The sequence below is a fragment of the Miniopterus natalensis genome, chromosome 2 (assembly GCF_054644295.1).
Source record: "Miniopterus natalensis isolate mMinNat1 chromosome 2, mMinNat1.hap1, whole genome shotgun sequence".
In the NCBI taxonomy this organism is placed as follows: Eukaryota; Metazoa; Chordata; class Mammalia; order Chiroptera; family Miniopteridae; genus Miniopterus; species Miniopterus natalensis.
In genome coordinates, this window is record NC_142082.1 from 53,798,101 (window position 1) to 53,816,825 (window position 18,725).

The 18,725-nt window shown below is 37.5% G+C and overlaps 1 protein-coding gene across 5 annotated transcripts in view; it reads left to right on the top strand.

The window, feature by feature from the left end:
- Positions 1 to 18,725, top strand: part of KLF12 (KLF transcription factor 12) — a 387,098-nt gene that overhangs the window by 275,812 nt on the left and 92,561 nt on the right. For all 5 annotated transcript variants that reach the window (XM_087814298.1, XM_016216445.2, XM_087814300.1 and 2 more), the window contains one exon: positions 6,506 to 6,641. In XM_087814298.1, coding sequence (XP_087670424.1) covers positions 6,506 to 6,641 — 136 coding nt within the window. The remainder of the gene's footprint in view (positions 1 to 6,505; positions 6,642 to 18,725) is intronic.

Consider the following 18,725-nt stretch of genomic DNA (forward strand, 5'->3'; position numbering starts at 1 on the left):
GACCTAGGATCCAGCAGATCGCGGTTCGATTCGGGTCAGGGCACATGCCCGGGTTGCGGGCTCGATCCCCAGCAGGGGGCGTGCAGGAGGCAGCCGATCAATGACTCTCATCATTGATGTTTCTGTCTCTCTCTCTCCCTCTCCCTGAAATCAATAAAGACATGTTTAAAAAAAAAAAATTCGTAGACACAGACAACCGTATGGTGGGTGCCAGAGGGAAAGGGATGTGGGGAGCTTTAGTGAAGGGTAAAGGGGGTCAAATATACGGTTATGGAAGGAGATTTGACATTGGATGGTAAATACGCGATGCAATATACAGGCGTTGTATTACAAAATTGTACACTTGAAACCTCTATAATTTTATTAACCAATGTTGCCGCAATAAATTTAATAAAAAATAAATAAAAGGCCAAATGGTATTTTATGGCAAACATATGGTTTCTGTGACGACTACTCAACTCTGCCACTGTAGCACTAAAGCAGCTAGAGACAAAATGAATGAGTATGGTTGAATAAAACTTTATTTACAAAAACAGGTGGCAAGGCCAAAAGGTCTTAGTGCACCCATCACTGGAACCAGGGGAGGAGAAAGTTTTAAGAAGAGGCTGGAAGTGAAAATGAGAGATAACCCATTGTCTGTAGTGAGGTCCAATGGCATTGTAACTGAGAAGTCGACCTTGTTCCAGGGAATTGTAGGGGTATTATGAGGTGTGTGGTTTTTTTTAAGATAACAGGAGCAGAAACCATTCCACTGTCAAGTGTGCCGATAGGAATTGGGGAAAAATGAATAAATTGCATATTATATCTACACAGTAGCAACATCAAAGATTTACATAACTGATTGCATTTTTAAGTCTTCATTTGGGGTTAGATCAATCACAGTTGCTACTATGAGGCATACAGTCTCATTAGCAGTAACCAAAGTAAAGAAAGTAAGAAACAGAGCAGAGTGGAAACATCAGTAAGCTGAATAGGACCCCCAAGAGCTGGCTGTAATCTCCGAGTTCGCCATACTTTGAGTCGGGCTTTATTTACTAACGAATTTTCCTCTCATCATATGTGTTGATATGTTAGAAAAATCAGGCATATGTCTGAGCAACTGATATTCTGAAACGAAATGAGGTCAGAACATCAGTTACATCAATATATTATGAAGAGCACGCTTTATCGCCCTTCAGGTAATAGGAGTCCTGAGTTATTATATGTGCAGCCAGCTTGAGGTGACCAAAGAGAAAAAAGCTAGCACAGTTTTTAGAGAACATTAATATTAATGTCACTGGTGATTCTCATGCATGTCTCCAGCTGGATCTCCCCTGTGCTCCTCACCCATATAGCCAGGGTGATCCTTATCACGTGACATAATTCATGTCATTCTTGTGCTCAGTGCCCTCTGATGGCTTTGCTCTCTACGCAGAACAAAACTCGAAATCCCTACATTGTCACCAAGCCTTTCATACTCTGCATACCTCCTGTGTCTGTGCTCACCCACTTCTCTCCTCCTCTTCTCAGCTACAGGTACAGCCTCGTTGCAGGTCTTCAGCCACGTATAACCCGCCCCACTTCAGAGCCTTTGTACCCAGAGCCTGTTTACCGCCCCACACCCCACAGCCCAAAATAAACCATATACATAAGCCTTCCTCAGCTCCTTCAGGTCCTTGTTCAGGTGTCACCCTCTCCTTGAGGCCTCTGCAGACCACCCTTTGTAAAGTACCCACCTGCCTCTCAGCAGCCCATACCCACTTCCCTGTTACATTTTTCACCAAGGCACATACCTGACAGACGGTGTCTTTTTCTTATTTATCTGTTTGGTATCTGTCTCGTGCCAGTGTGGAAGCAGGAATTTTTATCCGCCTTCTTCCCTGCTTTCTCCCCAGCACCCCGTAGAGTGCTTGGTACCTCATAGGTGCCCAATAAATATCTGTTAACTGAATCCATAAATGAATGTTTGGATCAAGAGAAGTAGCAGTTTTATATACTATCCAGTATGCATTCTGTAGTGGTATTTTCCATTTTCCTAATTTGAATTAGTCCAGGAGAAGGGGAGGGATTTAGAAATAGTGTAATATAAGAGATGGTCGTAGAAGCACTAAATTTCCTGTCAGGGTTAAACAGAATGATGATTGACTGCTAAGTGCCAGGTAGGGTACTAAATGCTTTGCATATATTATCTCACTCACTCACCACAGCAGCCGTGGCAGGGGAACACACGGGATAAGTGGTGGGAAATCAATCGCCCAAGGTCAGATGGCCGCAAGTGACGGCCAGAAGGCACACCCATGTTCTCTGAAGCCAGAGCCATGTTTCTATCCTAAAGAAATACTGTGACTATCCTTTTTGGAGCGATTCCTGCATCGGATGAGCTGGAGGAGGGCTCTTGTACTCGCCCATGCCGTGATGATCTGACTTCTCCCCTGCACATTCCTCCCCCATTCACTCCCTTTCCCTTCTTCCCCTCCTTCTCCCACTGCCCTTCTTTCTCATAGAAAGCAGCAGCCCCCCTGGAAGCCAAGGCTTCTCTATCTGGGGCATGCTTCAGCCTTGGCAGGGCGAACAATGAGGGCATCTGTGGGTAGCAGGCAGCCTGTCAGTGGCTGAAGTGGGGAAAGAAAGGCTGCCAGCACTCCAGCCTCCGGCTGCCTCACACCCCTCAGGTCCATCTGTGTTCACCCCTCTCCCCTCCGGGCCTGGTGGGCGGGGGGGAAAGGGATTGAATGATTCCTTCTGTGATTCATTCTGGTCAGGAAAGGTTAACCTGTAAGTTTCACTGTATGTTCACAGATTGTTGTGTTGTACCCATTTAATATGGTGACTTAGGGAAAAACTTCCTTTCCTTTAAGAATAGCTGAATAGGCCAGTTTATTTCTAAGGAAGTTAGAAGAGCGTTGAGTCTTTTGACAGTGCCTAGGATGAGGTGGGGCAGGTGAGAATGCACGCTGGTGCCCCTGTGTCAGTGTCAGTCTGCTGTTCCTTGGGGGAAAAGTAAAGTGTAATTGTCTCATGGGAGTTGAGGAGAGGCAAAGGTGAAATGTAGCTTTGGGTAACCACATACCTGGGAAGATCCACCCAGGTGAGTCTTCTGTCAACTCTGAGCTTGGGTGGAAAAGCTTTGTTGTTCTGAGCAGTAATGCCAGCCCATGGCCCCTTCTAGTAGAAGCTCGCCTGAGACACAGTCAAGGATCAAAGAAGATGCTTCCAAACCAAAGTACCTATAACTACATTCTGCATATTTTGACTTGAGAAGGAAGTAATGTAGGATATAATACATGGCTTTTCTTTTTCTTTTTTATATTAACTTCAGGTGTTGGAGGTCTGCAGTTGTCCTCCCAGGGATTTTGTCACATTGAATGAAGCTCACAGTGTTCTACAATATCTCCATCTCAGAGAAATGACACCTCCCCAGCAGTGAGCTGGCATCCCCCAAACCGTCTGATCCCTTTTCCCTTTAAGGGGAACAAAATCTCAAATGTAAATTCCTTTCAGATGGCATATAGATCCTCTACTGCTCTCTTAGGGAGGTAGATATGTTTTTGGTTCTGGTGCTCAGGTTACTTTTCCATTTCTCTGAATGGATACCCCAGAGAATGGCTGCTTCCTAAATGAGCTGAGAAACTCAAAGACTAATGGAGGTGAACTAGGATAGATGTCCCCGTCCCACATTTAATAAAAGGAGAGTGGAATTATGCAAGTATGCAGATAAGCTAATCATCTGACCTAATCAGCAATGCAGATTTTTAAAAGCCTTTCTAATTACTTCCTCTACTTGGCTAAAGGTATGGGTAAAAAGTGTTTCTGAGCATAATGATAGCAGATGTATTTCATAATATTGATTGAAAATATTGGAAAGAAATCCTCAATTATAATGTTCCTAAAAAGTACATAAAAAATATATCATATTTAACATACTTTCAGCTTCCATTGAAATATAAACATAGCATAATTTAGATGATCAACGCTCACACCAGTTATTTGGAGTCTTTTGTATAGCTAGATTTAAACTTTCAGAGTCAGGTTGCTTATTGGTTAATTGCCTGTGCCTTCCTTGAGTTGTATTACTTAGCTATGAGAACTCTAGTTGTCTTGGACAGACTAGACCACCAGAATATTCCCTTTTCTTTAGCTATTTGTTAACATGGTATCTTGGCAAAGGAGTCTTAGTGCATCGTGTTTCAACAACTTTAAATGTTAAATTGTTGACATTTACAGGCATATGTAACACCACACAGTATGTGATTTGGAAGCCTAGATAGATCTGTTACTCATTTTCTTGGCTGAATTTGAGTAGTTATGAATGATTGTTAACTGAATCATTCTATAACAGATTCCCCCAAAAGAAACTATCTATGAATTCCTGGTTGAAATGCCTGTATCATCCCTGTGACCTGTGCTACATGAGTGCTGGTTGTTCACCTTTACCTTACTTTCCATGAGCTGTTCAGTATCTTTGCGGTACATTCTGTTTAATATAAGTTATCCTGAGCCAGTTTCTGTTGCCTGCTGCCAAGATAAATCTTAACTGATACGGTGCCTGCAGTGCCTTTGGAGTGACTGAATGCTTAAGTAGCTCTCTGTTATCAGATGGTTGGGGAATCGGTTCCTTCCACAAAAGTTTCTCCAACTTCCCTCTTCCTAGGAAAACTCCTCTAGAGATAAACAGAAAAGTCTTTTTGTCCCTCTATGTGTGGGACAAAGAAAATATTCAAAAACTCTTTAATAAGTGTCACTCCCTAATTCCTGGCATTTAAGGAAGTGAATGCTGTATTTGAGGAATTGGTGAAGGCTGAGTCACATGACCCTGAATTGTTTTATTTGAGGGCCAGAAAATATGGATAATCCAATATATGGTTTAATTTCTTTGCTAGTGACTGAAACTAGAGCATAGTTTATGTTGATTGAAAGTCATAAGATGTAATACCTTTCTGTATCCAGACTCTTAAATCTCTAGCTCAGAGTTCCTAAGCCTGGCACTCTTGACATTTTAGACTGGTTACTTCTTTGTCGTGGGGGACCGACTGTCCTGTGCATTGTTGGATGTCTAGGAGTATCATTGAAGATGCCAGTAACATCTCCCTCCCCTCAAGTTGTCACAAATTAGAATGTCTCCAGACATTGACAAATGTGTCCTTGGGGGGCAAATTTGCCCTTGTTTGAGGACCACTGGTTTAGGTTATTTCAGTTATTTTCTCTTTAAGTTAACTAACAATTATCAAGCACTTTCATTGTTCAGATTAGATTTTAATATTTATATACTACAGGAATAATATGTGGCAGATACAGTAGTGCACTTGGTTCGACAGATATAAGTTCCTTCCTAACCAAGGTTAGTTACAAACATGTTGAAACTCTCTAAGTATAGTTTTTCTATTCGTATGTAAATGTTAGGTAGAATTATAAAAAGTTGTCAGTTTGTGGGTAAAAAAAGGGTGACATACTAGCATTTCCCTGAAGTTCTACCTAATGCATGATACACAGTAAGAAAAAAAATTATTTGAGAAAAAAATGAAATTGTAAATGTACCCAGTTGTCATTGTAATCATGATTTGAAGTAGACTTACTTTTTTTTGTAAGTAGTGGTGGTTTTAGAAATGTTATGTGGGCAGGTTTGAGGAGCAGCGACCTGGCTGCAGCTGGCTGGTGTTGTACCATGTATTCTAGCAATGCAGTTGTGCAGCTAGTCCAGTACTTCTAATTTAGAAGGTGTGTGTATTTTGTGCTTGAGGTGAGAGCTGATAGAAATCCTATACAGTGGTTATTAAAGCTGTTCATAGAGAGAAGGAGGTGGAAATGAAATCTAATTTTTAAAAATATAATTTAAGGTATAAAATGTTGACTGTAATCCTCTCATTTGAAAGGATCTGATGGTCCTGGTCAACAGGGCTCAAATCATCGGACTGTTTCTTGCTTTGGCAAGTTCACAGTGAGAGGAAAATTACATCTGGAAATGCCCTTTGAAAAATGAAATCAGGATGGAGATGAAGAGCACATATAAACACATAATTAAAATGCTACTACTACTTCTGTCATTTTTCTACACTCAGATCGCAGTAATAAACTGCAAGATAATCAATCATTCACTGAAGTGTGAAAAATACCTAAAACTGTATTTGAGTCTTGCAAACCTTGTTCTTCTTTCAGCTTGTTATGAGGGCTGTAAACAAGGGCAGAACCAAGGAGAAGCCAGAGGGTCAAACACTAATTTAGGAGCCACCTAATCAGCTTCTGACCACTCAGGAGTAGATAATATCATGAATTTTATAGTTTCTATTCCATAATCATACCCTGAAACTATTGAGAGCTGATGGAGGTTTTGTAAATCAAATGAACAAGAAAAAAGAGTTAGTGAGTCTCAGTACAAAGAATACATTGCTTTCACTAATTCCTGGGATTTCTAAAGAATTCCATGTGTGTGATATACACAGAAGAGACCTTCCATGCTTGATGTTGGTCCAGGACAAGGTTAACTTTCTGCACACTAATTTTAATTCATATATATGCCTTTTTTCCCCAGCACAAATGGACCCCCGAGGCCTATCTCCCAGACAAAGTAAAAGTGACAGTGATGATGATGACCTGCCAAATGTGACCTTAGATAGCGTTAATGAAACTGGATCCACGGCCCTTTCCATAGCCAGAGCAGTTCAAGAGTAAGTATCACATTCTCAGGATGAAATAAGAATTGCCAAGGTGTTCAATGGATAATGGAAATAGCGGCATCTCCTGTTCCCCAGACATGTCATTCTAGCCCTGAACTGGCACACGTGTCCACATCTTTCCATTCAGCCTTATGTTCTCTGGAAGGAGGTTAGGGGAGAGCCTGGAGTGGTTTACACAATTGAAAATATGTGTTTTGATTAGAAATAAGACTTCTGTGCATCTTTTCTGATACCTCCTGCCTCTTCTCCTTAACTCTGAAAAAAAATTGTTGATTTTGAATGTCACTATCCAATTATCATCATCATTGTTATTATTTATATGCAGCAGTCAAGAGAAATAAATATTGCAAGTGTTATTATTTTATTTTGATAGGAAAATACAGAATAGTTCTTTTGAAATTGTAGATTTGGAGGACAATCTGTTACCACTTTGAAAAATCAGAACCATATGTGATGTTAAAAAGGATCTTTTCTTTTTCCTTTTGTCCAGATAATAGGGTTAGATTTCAGCCCTTGTTTATTGAAAACAGCTGATTGTATATCATTGTCAGTTCTGGATTTAGAATTGAACCTGTGACTGATCCATCTATATTTTTTCCTCTAGAATAATTTTTAATAACATAATCTTGAGGGTGAGGATTTAAATAGCACTGTTATCGCTGACACGTTAATTAACTGCTTACTCAGAATGATTTTAGTTACTTCCCATATATTAATTCATTTTTCCCCAAATATTAACTAAGTACCTATACTCTGTTCCACATATTAAGCCTTGAAATTAAAAGAAAAATTGGTCTAACATTTTAGAAATTAAAATATATATGTGTGTGTGTATAAAATGAGTAGTATATCTATGTAATACGTATGACTTATTTACATTATACATGTGTGTGTATACACACAAATATATATGATATATTAGAGGAAACCAAGATATAGTGGATCTAAAATGAATTTAGAGTCAAACTTGGATTCAGATTCACATTCAAGCTCTTAATAACTGTGTGACTTTTGGCAAGTTATTTAACCCCTCAAGAGACGTTTCATCATCTGTAGCGAGAACGTCAGAACACTTAGCTTACAGGAGGACTGTGCAAGGGTAGGATACAGTCACAAGGCATGCGGAGCACATCACGGCGTTTGAGCACAGGGGCTTGGCTGAATGGTAGGAGTAGTAGTATAATTCGAGGTGGCAGTAATAGTAGTAGTGTGTAGTATACGACAGCCAGGAAATACGAATGTCACAAGTACCATTATTCTAATTGTACAAATGAAGACACTGAGGATCAGAGAATTTAAATCCAAAGTCACATAATAAATGGTAACAAGTCACATTTATTATGTGACTCGTCCAAAGTCACATAATAAGTGGTAACAGGACAAAGGTTTGGACTTCTGCCTCCAAAAACCGATTTTTTCTAGAAGTTCTTATCATGTCTGTTTGTGTAATAGTCTTCCACTTGAACAATTTATAAAAACCTTTTTTCAAATTTGTTCAAATAACTAGTTGTAGTAACCTAGTTTCTCCAAAGCAAGGGTCAACTTGAATCAGGGTAGGCATTGCACAGAGGGGTTAGTGAAGTTGTATGTAAAGTGGTGGCAAGACAGGTCACCTCAGCACTAGGCCAGTGATCGGCACGGCAATCATGGATTTGTGTGAGCGAAATCTTACGTCAAAGATCCCATGTTCTCGTCTGTACATTAGACCAGATGACGACAAGTTTCAGTTCTGAGATGGATAACAAATTTCATAGACAATTTAATCACACTGTTGTCCTGCACCATATATGTAGTGTGTGTGTGTGTGCTTATAGATATGTGTGTGTTTCTTTTCATTCAAACTTTCAAGTTTAGAACTGTGATTACTAAAATCTAAATTATGCTTATTCCTTTGGGGCTTAAGTAGCAAGTAATGGTATTAACTTCTTAAATATGGTCATTTCTGTGCTTCTAATATTATGTGTTTATAATATACTATATATTGATGTGAAACTTTTTTTAGAGTTTTTCAGTGTTCCATCATTTATTTACTTTTTATTTTTTATTGAACTCATTGGGGTGATAATGTGAAACTTTTAATAACCTTAGAAACTGGAACTTCATTTTCAACATAACCTCTTTGATTTGCTCTGAAAACATTTTCAAGCCACAGTATTTAGTATAACTGTGCCTATGCTTGGCTTTATTATTGCAACAAAAGTTGCCTGTGTACCTAGGGAAATGCCAGATTCATTATTCATGTAAGTGTTTTCATTAAACGATTAGTAAAGAATACTGAGCTGTCACCTGGGAAGCCCTAGAATGCCAGGACCCATCAATAGTTAATTAACCATCACTCAAGACTAAGTATGTGTGTGTCAACACTGGGAAGTTCAGAGATACAATCAGATGAAACAAAAAGAATGTTTTCAGAGACCTTTTCAATATAGGTGTATTTCAAAACTTACAATAATATATTGAGAAAAATTTTGTTCTGGGACAAATAAATCTATAATCCTTCCTCGAGAATTAAAAAGTAAAAACTGTGCCGAGGTTCACCCCAAGCTAACTTTCAATGTATACCACTGTGGCATGCCATTCTGATCTTCTATTCTTTAATGCACATCTCTGTTTCATCATCAATTTCTCTTTTCCTCTTTTTCTGTTTGCCATTGAATCCTGATGACTTCTGTGAACTCATAAGCTGTCAAATAAACAAAACATTCTAGTATACTATGCTCAATAAATTAATGCAGTAAATAATAAAAGAATAAAATAACAGCTTGGCATGGTCAAGATGAGAGGATTTCTAAAGACTTCTTTGGATCTACATCCTGCCCTTGCAGAACTTTGCTGAAAGAGTTAGGTTGAGAAGAATGTTTGCAGGTAGAGAGATGATGAAATCAGAGATTTATGTACAGTAGTGGGAGGACATTTTAAAAGATTTGGGCAACCAGTTCACTTTTGTCTTTCCAATTAAAGACAAAAGGAGCCAAGGTTTAGGAGGGGTTCAAAGGCTGGCCTCTTATTTCATTGGCCACCAGGGGAGTGTCAAGGAAGAGAAGGGGGAAGGTAAGAAATAAGGAATTTAAGGAAGATTGACACTGGAGAGGGATGAAACTGCCTTGTCCTAGGCTAGCCCTTAAAACAAGGTGCTTACCCACAGGGTAAATACCTCCAACTGGGGCTCTTCTTTCCCGTTCAGGTTCATAGTCTTGCCTCATGCAATAATCATTATAGTTTGAATTTTTAATTTGGTACTTTAATGACATTGTTATATTTACGAAGCATAAAAGTTAATATGCTAATAAACATTTTCTAAATGTCTAATATTATACATTTTATTGGTTTTTTAAATGAACTTTTAATAAAGCCTCGGTTTAAGAAATATTATCTTTGATTTGAAATGCAGGAGTTGTTAGTCAAAATTGTATCCCTTGCCCCCCCCCCCCCCCCCTTTAAATAAAAAAGAACATTGCTTGGTGGCTAGAACAGCAACCTGAGGTCACCTTGATTTATATAGATTTATATATAAGGCTACTGATCTGTGCTAGTACTGATCATTTCAGCCATTTTCATCAATTCACTTGATTCCTATTTATCAGCTCAGCATTAGTGAATTCTGATAATTTGAAAGAAATGGCCACAGAGAGGCCCACAGACAGGCACTCCCCTTTTCTTATTTCAGTTGTAGAGATGCTGCCTGAATCAGAAACCATGTATTCAGTAATTCTGACAAAACCAACTTCCAGCAATTCATAGGACATCTGTTTTGTTTTCATCTGTTCTTTGTTTTGTTTTTTTGTGGGTTGTTTTTTTTTTACCCCCAGTGGTAAAATAGAGTCATTACCCTTAACAATTTGACAAACGGAATTATGAAATAAGCGTTTGGAAAAAGAGAGGTACAGGCACATGATTAGAGCACATTATTATAATTAACTCTTACCCTCGGTAAAACAATGATAGTTTTAAATAGGTAGAGCCTGGCTTTGTTATCCAGAACCTCTCCTTTCTGTACCCCTTTTACTTCTTTTTTTCTAATTTCAAACATTCATAATCCTTATTTGTTGATGTGAGTAGATTTAACTTCAAGTGAAAGTGTAAATGAATCATATCTAAAATAGGGTCCTGTTCAGAGCAATTTCTACTTAACCAGGAACAAGTTAACCTAAAAGAATAAGCATATAGATGTAATACTTTGAATAAGAGTGAATGGGAAACGGGGGGGGGGGGGTGGAGGGGGGAGAGAGCAGAGGAAGCTGTGAAGGGGGTGTGCCTGTGTTTCTCAGTGTCGGTCCTTTCAGAATTGCCAAGTGCACGCCACGGTTTACCTCACACCATAGCCGAGCAGTCTACCCTCTGATTATGATCGTAACTCTCAGAGGGGAACAAAAGCAACATAAATTAGTCATCTTAGTAACATTGTGCTTTGGCTAGCATCTCTGATACCTGTATTTGCTGAAAGGATGTTTTTAAATGTTCATTGTCGATTACATTTCAGTTCATTAAAACACTTCACTGTCTTCCCCCTGTGTTTATTGCAGTTGACCTTTGAACTACCCAGGTGCACTTACATGTGGATTTTTTTCAATAAATACTATAAATGTATTTTCCTTGCGGTTTTCTTTTTTTCTAGCTTACTTTATTGTTAGAATGCAACTCATAATTCATATAACACGTAAAACACATGTTAATTGACTGTTTATATAATCACTAAGCCTTCTAGTCAACAGTAGGCTGTTATTAGTTAAGTTTTGGGGGAGCCAGAAGTTATATGTGGATTTTCAAGCACACAGAGTCAGTGCCCCTAACCCCCACATTGCCAAGGGTCAATTGTATATTGCTCACGTGAAGTGTTTCTCTTAAACTATTTGTGAATTTCTGGAAATAGAGAGTCTTCTCTGTAGTACATTTTCACTTAAATGTTCTTTGAAAAACAGATATGGTAGCAAGTTAGATACAGTTGTTGCTAGTTCAGACATCATGGTTCTTAATTTAGAAAATTGCATCTAGTGATCAAAGACAGTCAGAAATCTTGATGGGGTGCTTATTTATTTTCTTTATTTTTCTTGTTCCAAACTTCTTGAACATGCCTTCTGTTTCTCTTAATCTCCTCACTTATGATTGTGTTAATATCTTTTAAATTACAGCAGAAAACATAGTAGAGGTGAGGAAGAAAGAAAAAACAAAAGCGCTGTGAGTAAGAGCCTACTTTTTGGCAGATTCTATGAAAACTCACATAGTTTTTATTTAGTTCGCCCTATGATCCTGTTTATATTCTACAGATAAAGAAACGGAGGCTCAGGGAGGTTTGCTCTGTTCCCAGAGGTCCTACAGCTGGCAGTTGGCAGAGCTCATATTCAAATCCAAGTTTGTCTGACTATAAACCCGTATTACTTTATGCAGGCAGCTCCTGTTTTTATGCTCTGTCTTTAAAATCTCTAAACCTTTCCAAAATATGCAGTTTTTTGAGTCTTGAAAAGTAAGAAAACTTTTATAAATTAATTTCAGATTTTTTTCTCTTTAAACTCTTTATTTCAAATATAATCTGATTTAGGAGGAAGTAATTCTATCAAATGTCTTCATAGAATTCTTTTAAAGGTATTTGTCTTCTGTAAATCACAACAGATTTTTTTGACATTTTCAATATAAACCTTATTTTAAATTTAAAGGAACATCAACATAAATATTTTTATAAATTATATCAAGCACTTTAAACCATTTTGGAAATGTTAAACATTAATTCTTAATTCAAAATAATGACATTCATAGAATACATTCTGATATTGGCAGTTATGAAGTTTACTTAAGTATAGTAATTGATACAAGCTTATCTGTTAATCCTGCCTAAAATTTAGTGATGATTCAAGTTTAAAAGGTCTTGTACGTTAATACCCTAGATAACTTTTTTAAAGCCAAAACATTTATACCAGCAGGGATATTATAAAAACATATGTAAGTTAAAATGAAGAGCTTGATTAAAAGGCCATCTGTTCACACATAGGTGCATTTCACCTTAGAAAGCACACATGCACACAAGACACATAACTCAATACAGATACTGTTCTCTCACAGTTACATAGCAAACTGCAGGTTTATAATGAAAATGTGAGGAAATAAAATACAAATCTACTAGAATGTTCTTTTTTTTTTCCTTTTTATTGAATGTACTGGGGTGACACTGGTTAACAAAATTTTACAGGTTTCAGGTGCACAATTCCGCAACGTATCATCTCTACACTGTATTGTGTGTTCGCCACCTCAGGTCAAGGGTGTTCTTTATATCAACCTCACTGTTACTATTATTTTGTTTAAAGCAGTTACTGCTGGGAAAAATGTGGTTTCAAGCACATTTCAGTATAAACGTAAGCACTGACATTTCCAAAGCTAAAAAATGAACAACCTTTTTAGAATCGCTGTCTGTCAATCTTTAAACAGAAAAGTTTGTCGAAGTGTTGAAATGGTGCTGTGTCATCTTATTTTGCACCCCTTGGCTGAAAGATTTGAGAGTATTTGGGTCATGTCTCTTCCCTTATCTGCTGATTAGAATAAACCCAACTGAGTTGATTGTGCCCAGAGAAAATGTTGGAGAGCTCAGAATGTGTTAAATGATTTCAGCTTTTGCTCTTAGATCCTTCCTAGATTATTGTCTCATTAAAAGAAATTATATCTTTATTTAAGAAGCCTAACAGGTTAGGACACCTTCAAATTCCCATTTCATGTCTTACCAGAGCAATACCTTTGATTCAGACCTTCAGATGGAAGTCTAGTTCTCTAATAGTGACAATCATGGCTGATATGGGGCTACTGATGGGTAAATCTGAGAGGCTTCACTGTTGCCATGAGAAATAAATACTTCTAGGTTGCTCTTCTTTTGAAGGAGGTCAGAAAAAGCTACTGATTTACTGTGAGTGAACACAGATAAAACCTAAAGTGCATGCTTAACCTTCATCAGCCCAACAGTCCTCCAAGGCTAAAAAAAGAAAAATTACAAATAGTGGTCACTGAATAACTCAGTCCCTGGGTTTAGCAGCAAAAGGGAGACTGTACACTCATACACAGTTCCTTTTATCTGCTGTGGTGGACAACATTGGTCCCTGTTTAAATTAAGAAAAGTGTAATCAAGTTTGGCCAGTAATGTGAATTGTTTCCCGAATTATCAAATTAAGTCATATATTCATGTAGTGAGTAATTCCTTCATTTATTTAGCCCTGTGTTACATGCTGGGGTTATGAATGATTCATAGTACTTGACAGCAGGGAGTTCAGCATCGAAACCTGTGAGATGAATTAAAGCACAATAGGCTAAAAACGTGAAGGGCGGCAGTGAGGGGATGGTGGGGGGGTGGCGGCACATAACTGAGACTGGAACAGACAACACTGGCATGTGTAGGGGTGACTGAGTTCCTAATAATCGGTGCATAAGTGAGCCTGGAGGAGAGATGGGAGATGAAGCCTCTCGGAGGGGCAGGGAGGGCCTGCCCAGGAAGGATGAATTTATTCTGTAGACAGTGGGAGCCATTGATGGCGTTAGGCAGAATGGCATGCTCAAGTTTGTGTTTTATAGGTATCGCCTCAATGACGCTGGGTATGGTTGTGCAGACTGAGCACTGTACATCCCAAAGAATGTCTGTCTGTCTATATATATATAGATATAGATGTGTGTGTGTGTGTGTGTGTATGGCTCCCGTGTGTTGAGCTACACAGAGGGGACATATCATGCCTCGCCATCCTTGTCTGTCCCTGGCCAGACATTTTTTTTAGACACCATTGAATAAGTTAGAGCCCTTGATCTTGTGGTGTTTATACTCAAGTGGAGGAGGCGGGAGGAGAAGGGCGGTAAGCGTGTGCTTGTGAAGAAGGGAAGCGCTGCAGAGATAAGGGAAGTGGGATTTGGGTGCTGGACCGTGTGGGGTGGCACAGAGTTTGCTGTTTCATGTCATGTGTCCGGGAAGAACTCGCAGAAGATTATGCTTTAGGAGGGACCTGAAGGGGTGTAACGTCAAGTCACAAGGATCTCTAAAGGAAGAACAGTCCAGGTGGAAGGAATAAAAATCCAGAGAAAGTTCTGGAATGACTAAATGAACAAACTCACTGACCAACTAGGAACAGTAATTGGAATTTCTTAATGTTACAGAAGAAACTGAGCTCCATAGAGGCCAACTCATTATTCTAGCATCACATTCCTAGACAGTCAGGACTGAATCTATTTATCCACTTACACTTTTCCCTCTATGCTATTATAAAAATTCTCTTTTTCTAAGGAAATCTGCAAACAGTTGTTTAACCAAAAAAAAGGGAAAAAAGAAAAGAAAAATTTTTTTTTTCTTTCTAAACATTTGGTTATTTTGTGCCTACTTTATTTTGCTCTAGGTTCTTGAAATTTATATAGTCCCTAATGAAGCAAAAATATCTATTATCCTAGAAAAAAAATGTATTATATATTATTACTGTGTCTTCTAGCAGCCATTAACTACTTTTTTCCCTAAAAATGATCTACTATAATTCAATGTGAGAGCTTATCCTCAGAATTTTTGATGTATGAATCTTTTTGATCATTAAAAAATAAAATAAAAGGTATAATATGTGAAAGTTACTACACAGATGTTGCTGTTTTGAGTGTCATTTGTCATCTCTATGGTGGGCATTTTATGCTCTGTGCATAATGCTAAACAGTCAATTTGTCCCACAGCCCACTGCGACTGAATAGTCATCTTCTTCTGGTACACTATACACTATATACATAAAAAATTCTTAGCCTTCCTAGATATTTGAAAATCATTGGGTTAACCGAGTGTTGATTTGTTTTGCAGTGTCATACCTCACTCTCATGTGAATTTATTACTTCTTGGTGATCAACTTAAAAATGAAGAGAAATCAAAGTTTTTAAAGCCAAACTTATTATTATTATTTTTTTTAAGTATGGGATTCCAAAATTACATCATCAATAGAATTGAAGAACGACTTTTATTTGAGAGTGGCTATTTATTTTTGCTACTTTTAAATTATTTAAAAAAATGATTTGGTACTAGTAATTTATAAGATAACTCATGATTTTAAATATAATGGCATTTCATGTGATCCTACAGTCTACTCTAAACTGATTACAAGTATTCATTTGGTTTCAGTTGCTTGACATATTTTTCCATGCGAGGTCTTCATGTAGCTTTTTTCTTGCTGTATGTTCTACCTATAATCATATCGCAAATTTATGTACACAAGTTATATTTCTCATATATATTCTTAATGAGTGTAACTAGTGAGTGTAGGTAGTCATTTCTCATGCATTTTTGATGTGTGTTGACATAGATACTCAGTGATAATGTTGAAATATTAATGTTTTCTACAAGTTCCTGGAATGATTCATCACTATTTCATTTGTTAATATAGTCAGAGTACACATGATAAAGAACCATACTGTAATAGAGTCGAAATTAACTCAATTCACCAGGATATAATCTCTTTTCTTTTCAGTCAAATGCTCTAGCCACTCTCTGTTCATATTACTCTTCATGAGTTATAGCCAGTGTGCCACAATTTTCCTTTACTTTATAGCACTTTGGCACACACTTGAATCTCACTGAATACATTTACTTACATGCATCAAATGGAAGTAAAAAAATTGAAGGATACGCTTTCATGGAGAACCTGCTGCTATATAGAAAAATGTGATATAAATAAAAGAAAGATAGCTTCGATGAGCGTGAATCTTACCTGGTTGACGTTTTACCATGATATTCTGCTTTCACGATCACATACCTGAGGGTTGCTACCCAGAAGAAATCTGCATTGTGGCTTATCCTAAAAATTAAATCCCAGACCATGTGCAGCTAGCATAGTAAAAATGCCAGCAAATTTTGAGAATGTTTCTGATTAATATGCTGAATTATTAGTGTAGGGAAAATAGCTTCAAACTTTAAGTTATAAAATAAATGAATTCTGCCACATTTTAGTTTCAAAATTACCTGATATATTATTAGTGTTATTTTATCTCTGGTTATGGAAAAGCATACCTAAAATATAAAAAGTGAAACTTAATTTTAATGTAATTATATATCCTTAGCTAAAATAGTCACTTTATCAATCTAATTTTTAATACTAGATTGAATCAAATAATATTTCTAGATAGAATTATGGATCGTATGTATATATTAAGTAATTTGCATAAAATCAGTTCTCTCTATCTCCCTCCCTCCCTACCTATCCATCCTTCTAAATATTAATTAGTGTTACTTTTGGCCGCAGATAACAACAAACTTTACTAGAGAGCTCAAACAGAATAATTTTTCTAGTATACAGGAAGTCTGCCGTAATCAGGACAGGCTGGGTGGTGCTTAGAATATTCTTAAGGTTTCTTTTTCTGTTTTGATGTCCTTCACTTGTGGCTCTCTTCTCAATAATTATATGGAGTCTGATATATCTCCAGGTATCCTGCCTTTATTCTGGTCAGAAGGGAAGGAGTAGAATCAAAACAAACAAACAAACTAGTTAACTAATCAGAGGAGCATACCAGCCAATCCCGTCACTTTTATAAAGCTCTCCCAGGAGCCCCACCCATGACACCTGCTTATATCTTATTGACCCAAACTGGTTTACGTGTCCCGATTATTGGAACATGGCTAAGGAAAGAAAAATATGGACAGGGACTGAGTCAGTTAAGCAATAATATCTGCCACCAAACTTAAATTAATACTTAAAAAATACACATGACACCTCCCCAAATCCAATACCAAAGTTTATTTGTTTTTAAATCAGTTATCTATTACCATTATAATGCTACATAGACAATGCTTCCAAAACTCAGTGGCGTACTATCATCAAACATCTCTTCCATGCATCAGCTAGGCAGCTGGAGCAGGTCTGCAGGTTGCTGGGGATGCTGTTACTCTCTCATATTTCCAAACCCAACAGACAACCCAGGGCCTGTATTTCTCTTGGTAATGGCTGGAGCCCAAAAAGGCAAGCCCGACTTGTACAAACACATTTTAAGTCTGCATAGGTCACTCACCTGTCAACATCCCATTGGCTAACACAAGTCACATGACCAAGCCCAGCATGACCTACCCCAGCGGGGTGGGTAGGGCAATGTGTTCCTCCCAGGGAGATGGGGAGCTTTAAGAGAGTGATGACTAATGTACTATTTTGGAAAAGGAAGGCTGTTGTTTGTAGAAGCAATCAAAGTTAATTAATTTATCTGTTTTTAAAATCTAATTTCCTGAGTTTCAGCAAATTTTAGCCATGGTGCTGATGGATCTCATAAATTCTTTCTAGATTTACTTGATCTATTTTTCAAATCAGTAATAACTAGTACATTGTGTCTTGATATTTGAATTTCATAGTTTAAATCCTCTAAAAAAATAATATCAGCTATTGTGCCTTTCCTCTTGATTTCCAAAATTATATAGCTGTGGGCTACAACAGAGACAACACACAAATAAAACATAAAATTAAAGCTATTGTACAGATAATTGAAAATAAAATCTTTGAGCTAAAATTTCATGACCTTTAAACAAAAAGTATTTTGGTCTTCAATTCTGCATCCATTCCCTGTTTTGCCCTATATATGTAAGCACTGTTACAAATGATAGAAAATATGGAATTGATTCTTGTAGTTTCCATTTTCTAAAGCAGATATAAAACTTATTTTAAATTGCACATTTAGAGAAACATTTCTAATATATAATAGAAAAATGCAAAGAAGAAAATTGATTAGAAAAAATAAATGACTTTTTAATCAAGAGATTAAAATATCTTCTTGTCATTATGTATTGGGAAAATTACATTGTGCAGTTAAAATACTGATTTTCACTACAGCTTTTTTATGAAGCTTATTATCCAAGTAAAGTCAGTAGACCAGTAAAGGTCTTAAAATGTGAGAATATCCAGCAAAATTAGAAACTATTCAAGAAAACAAAACAGTTACTGATTTAAAATTATGTAATGTCTACATAGTAAAATCAACCTGGCTTTTTAAAAATGTATTTATAGCCCTGGCCAGTGTGGCTCTGTTGGTTGGCCATCATCGTATGAACTGAAAGGTGGTATTGGTTGGGGCACATGCCGGGGCTGTGGGCTCGATCACCCCTATGAGGTGTCC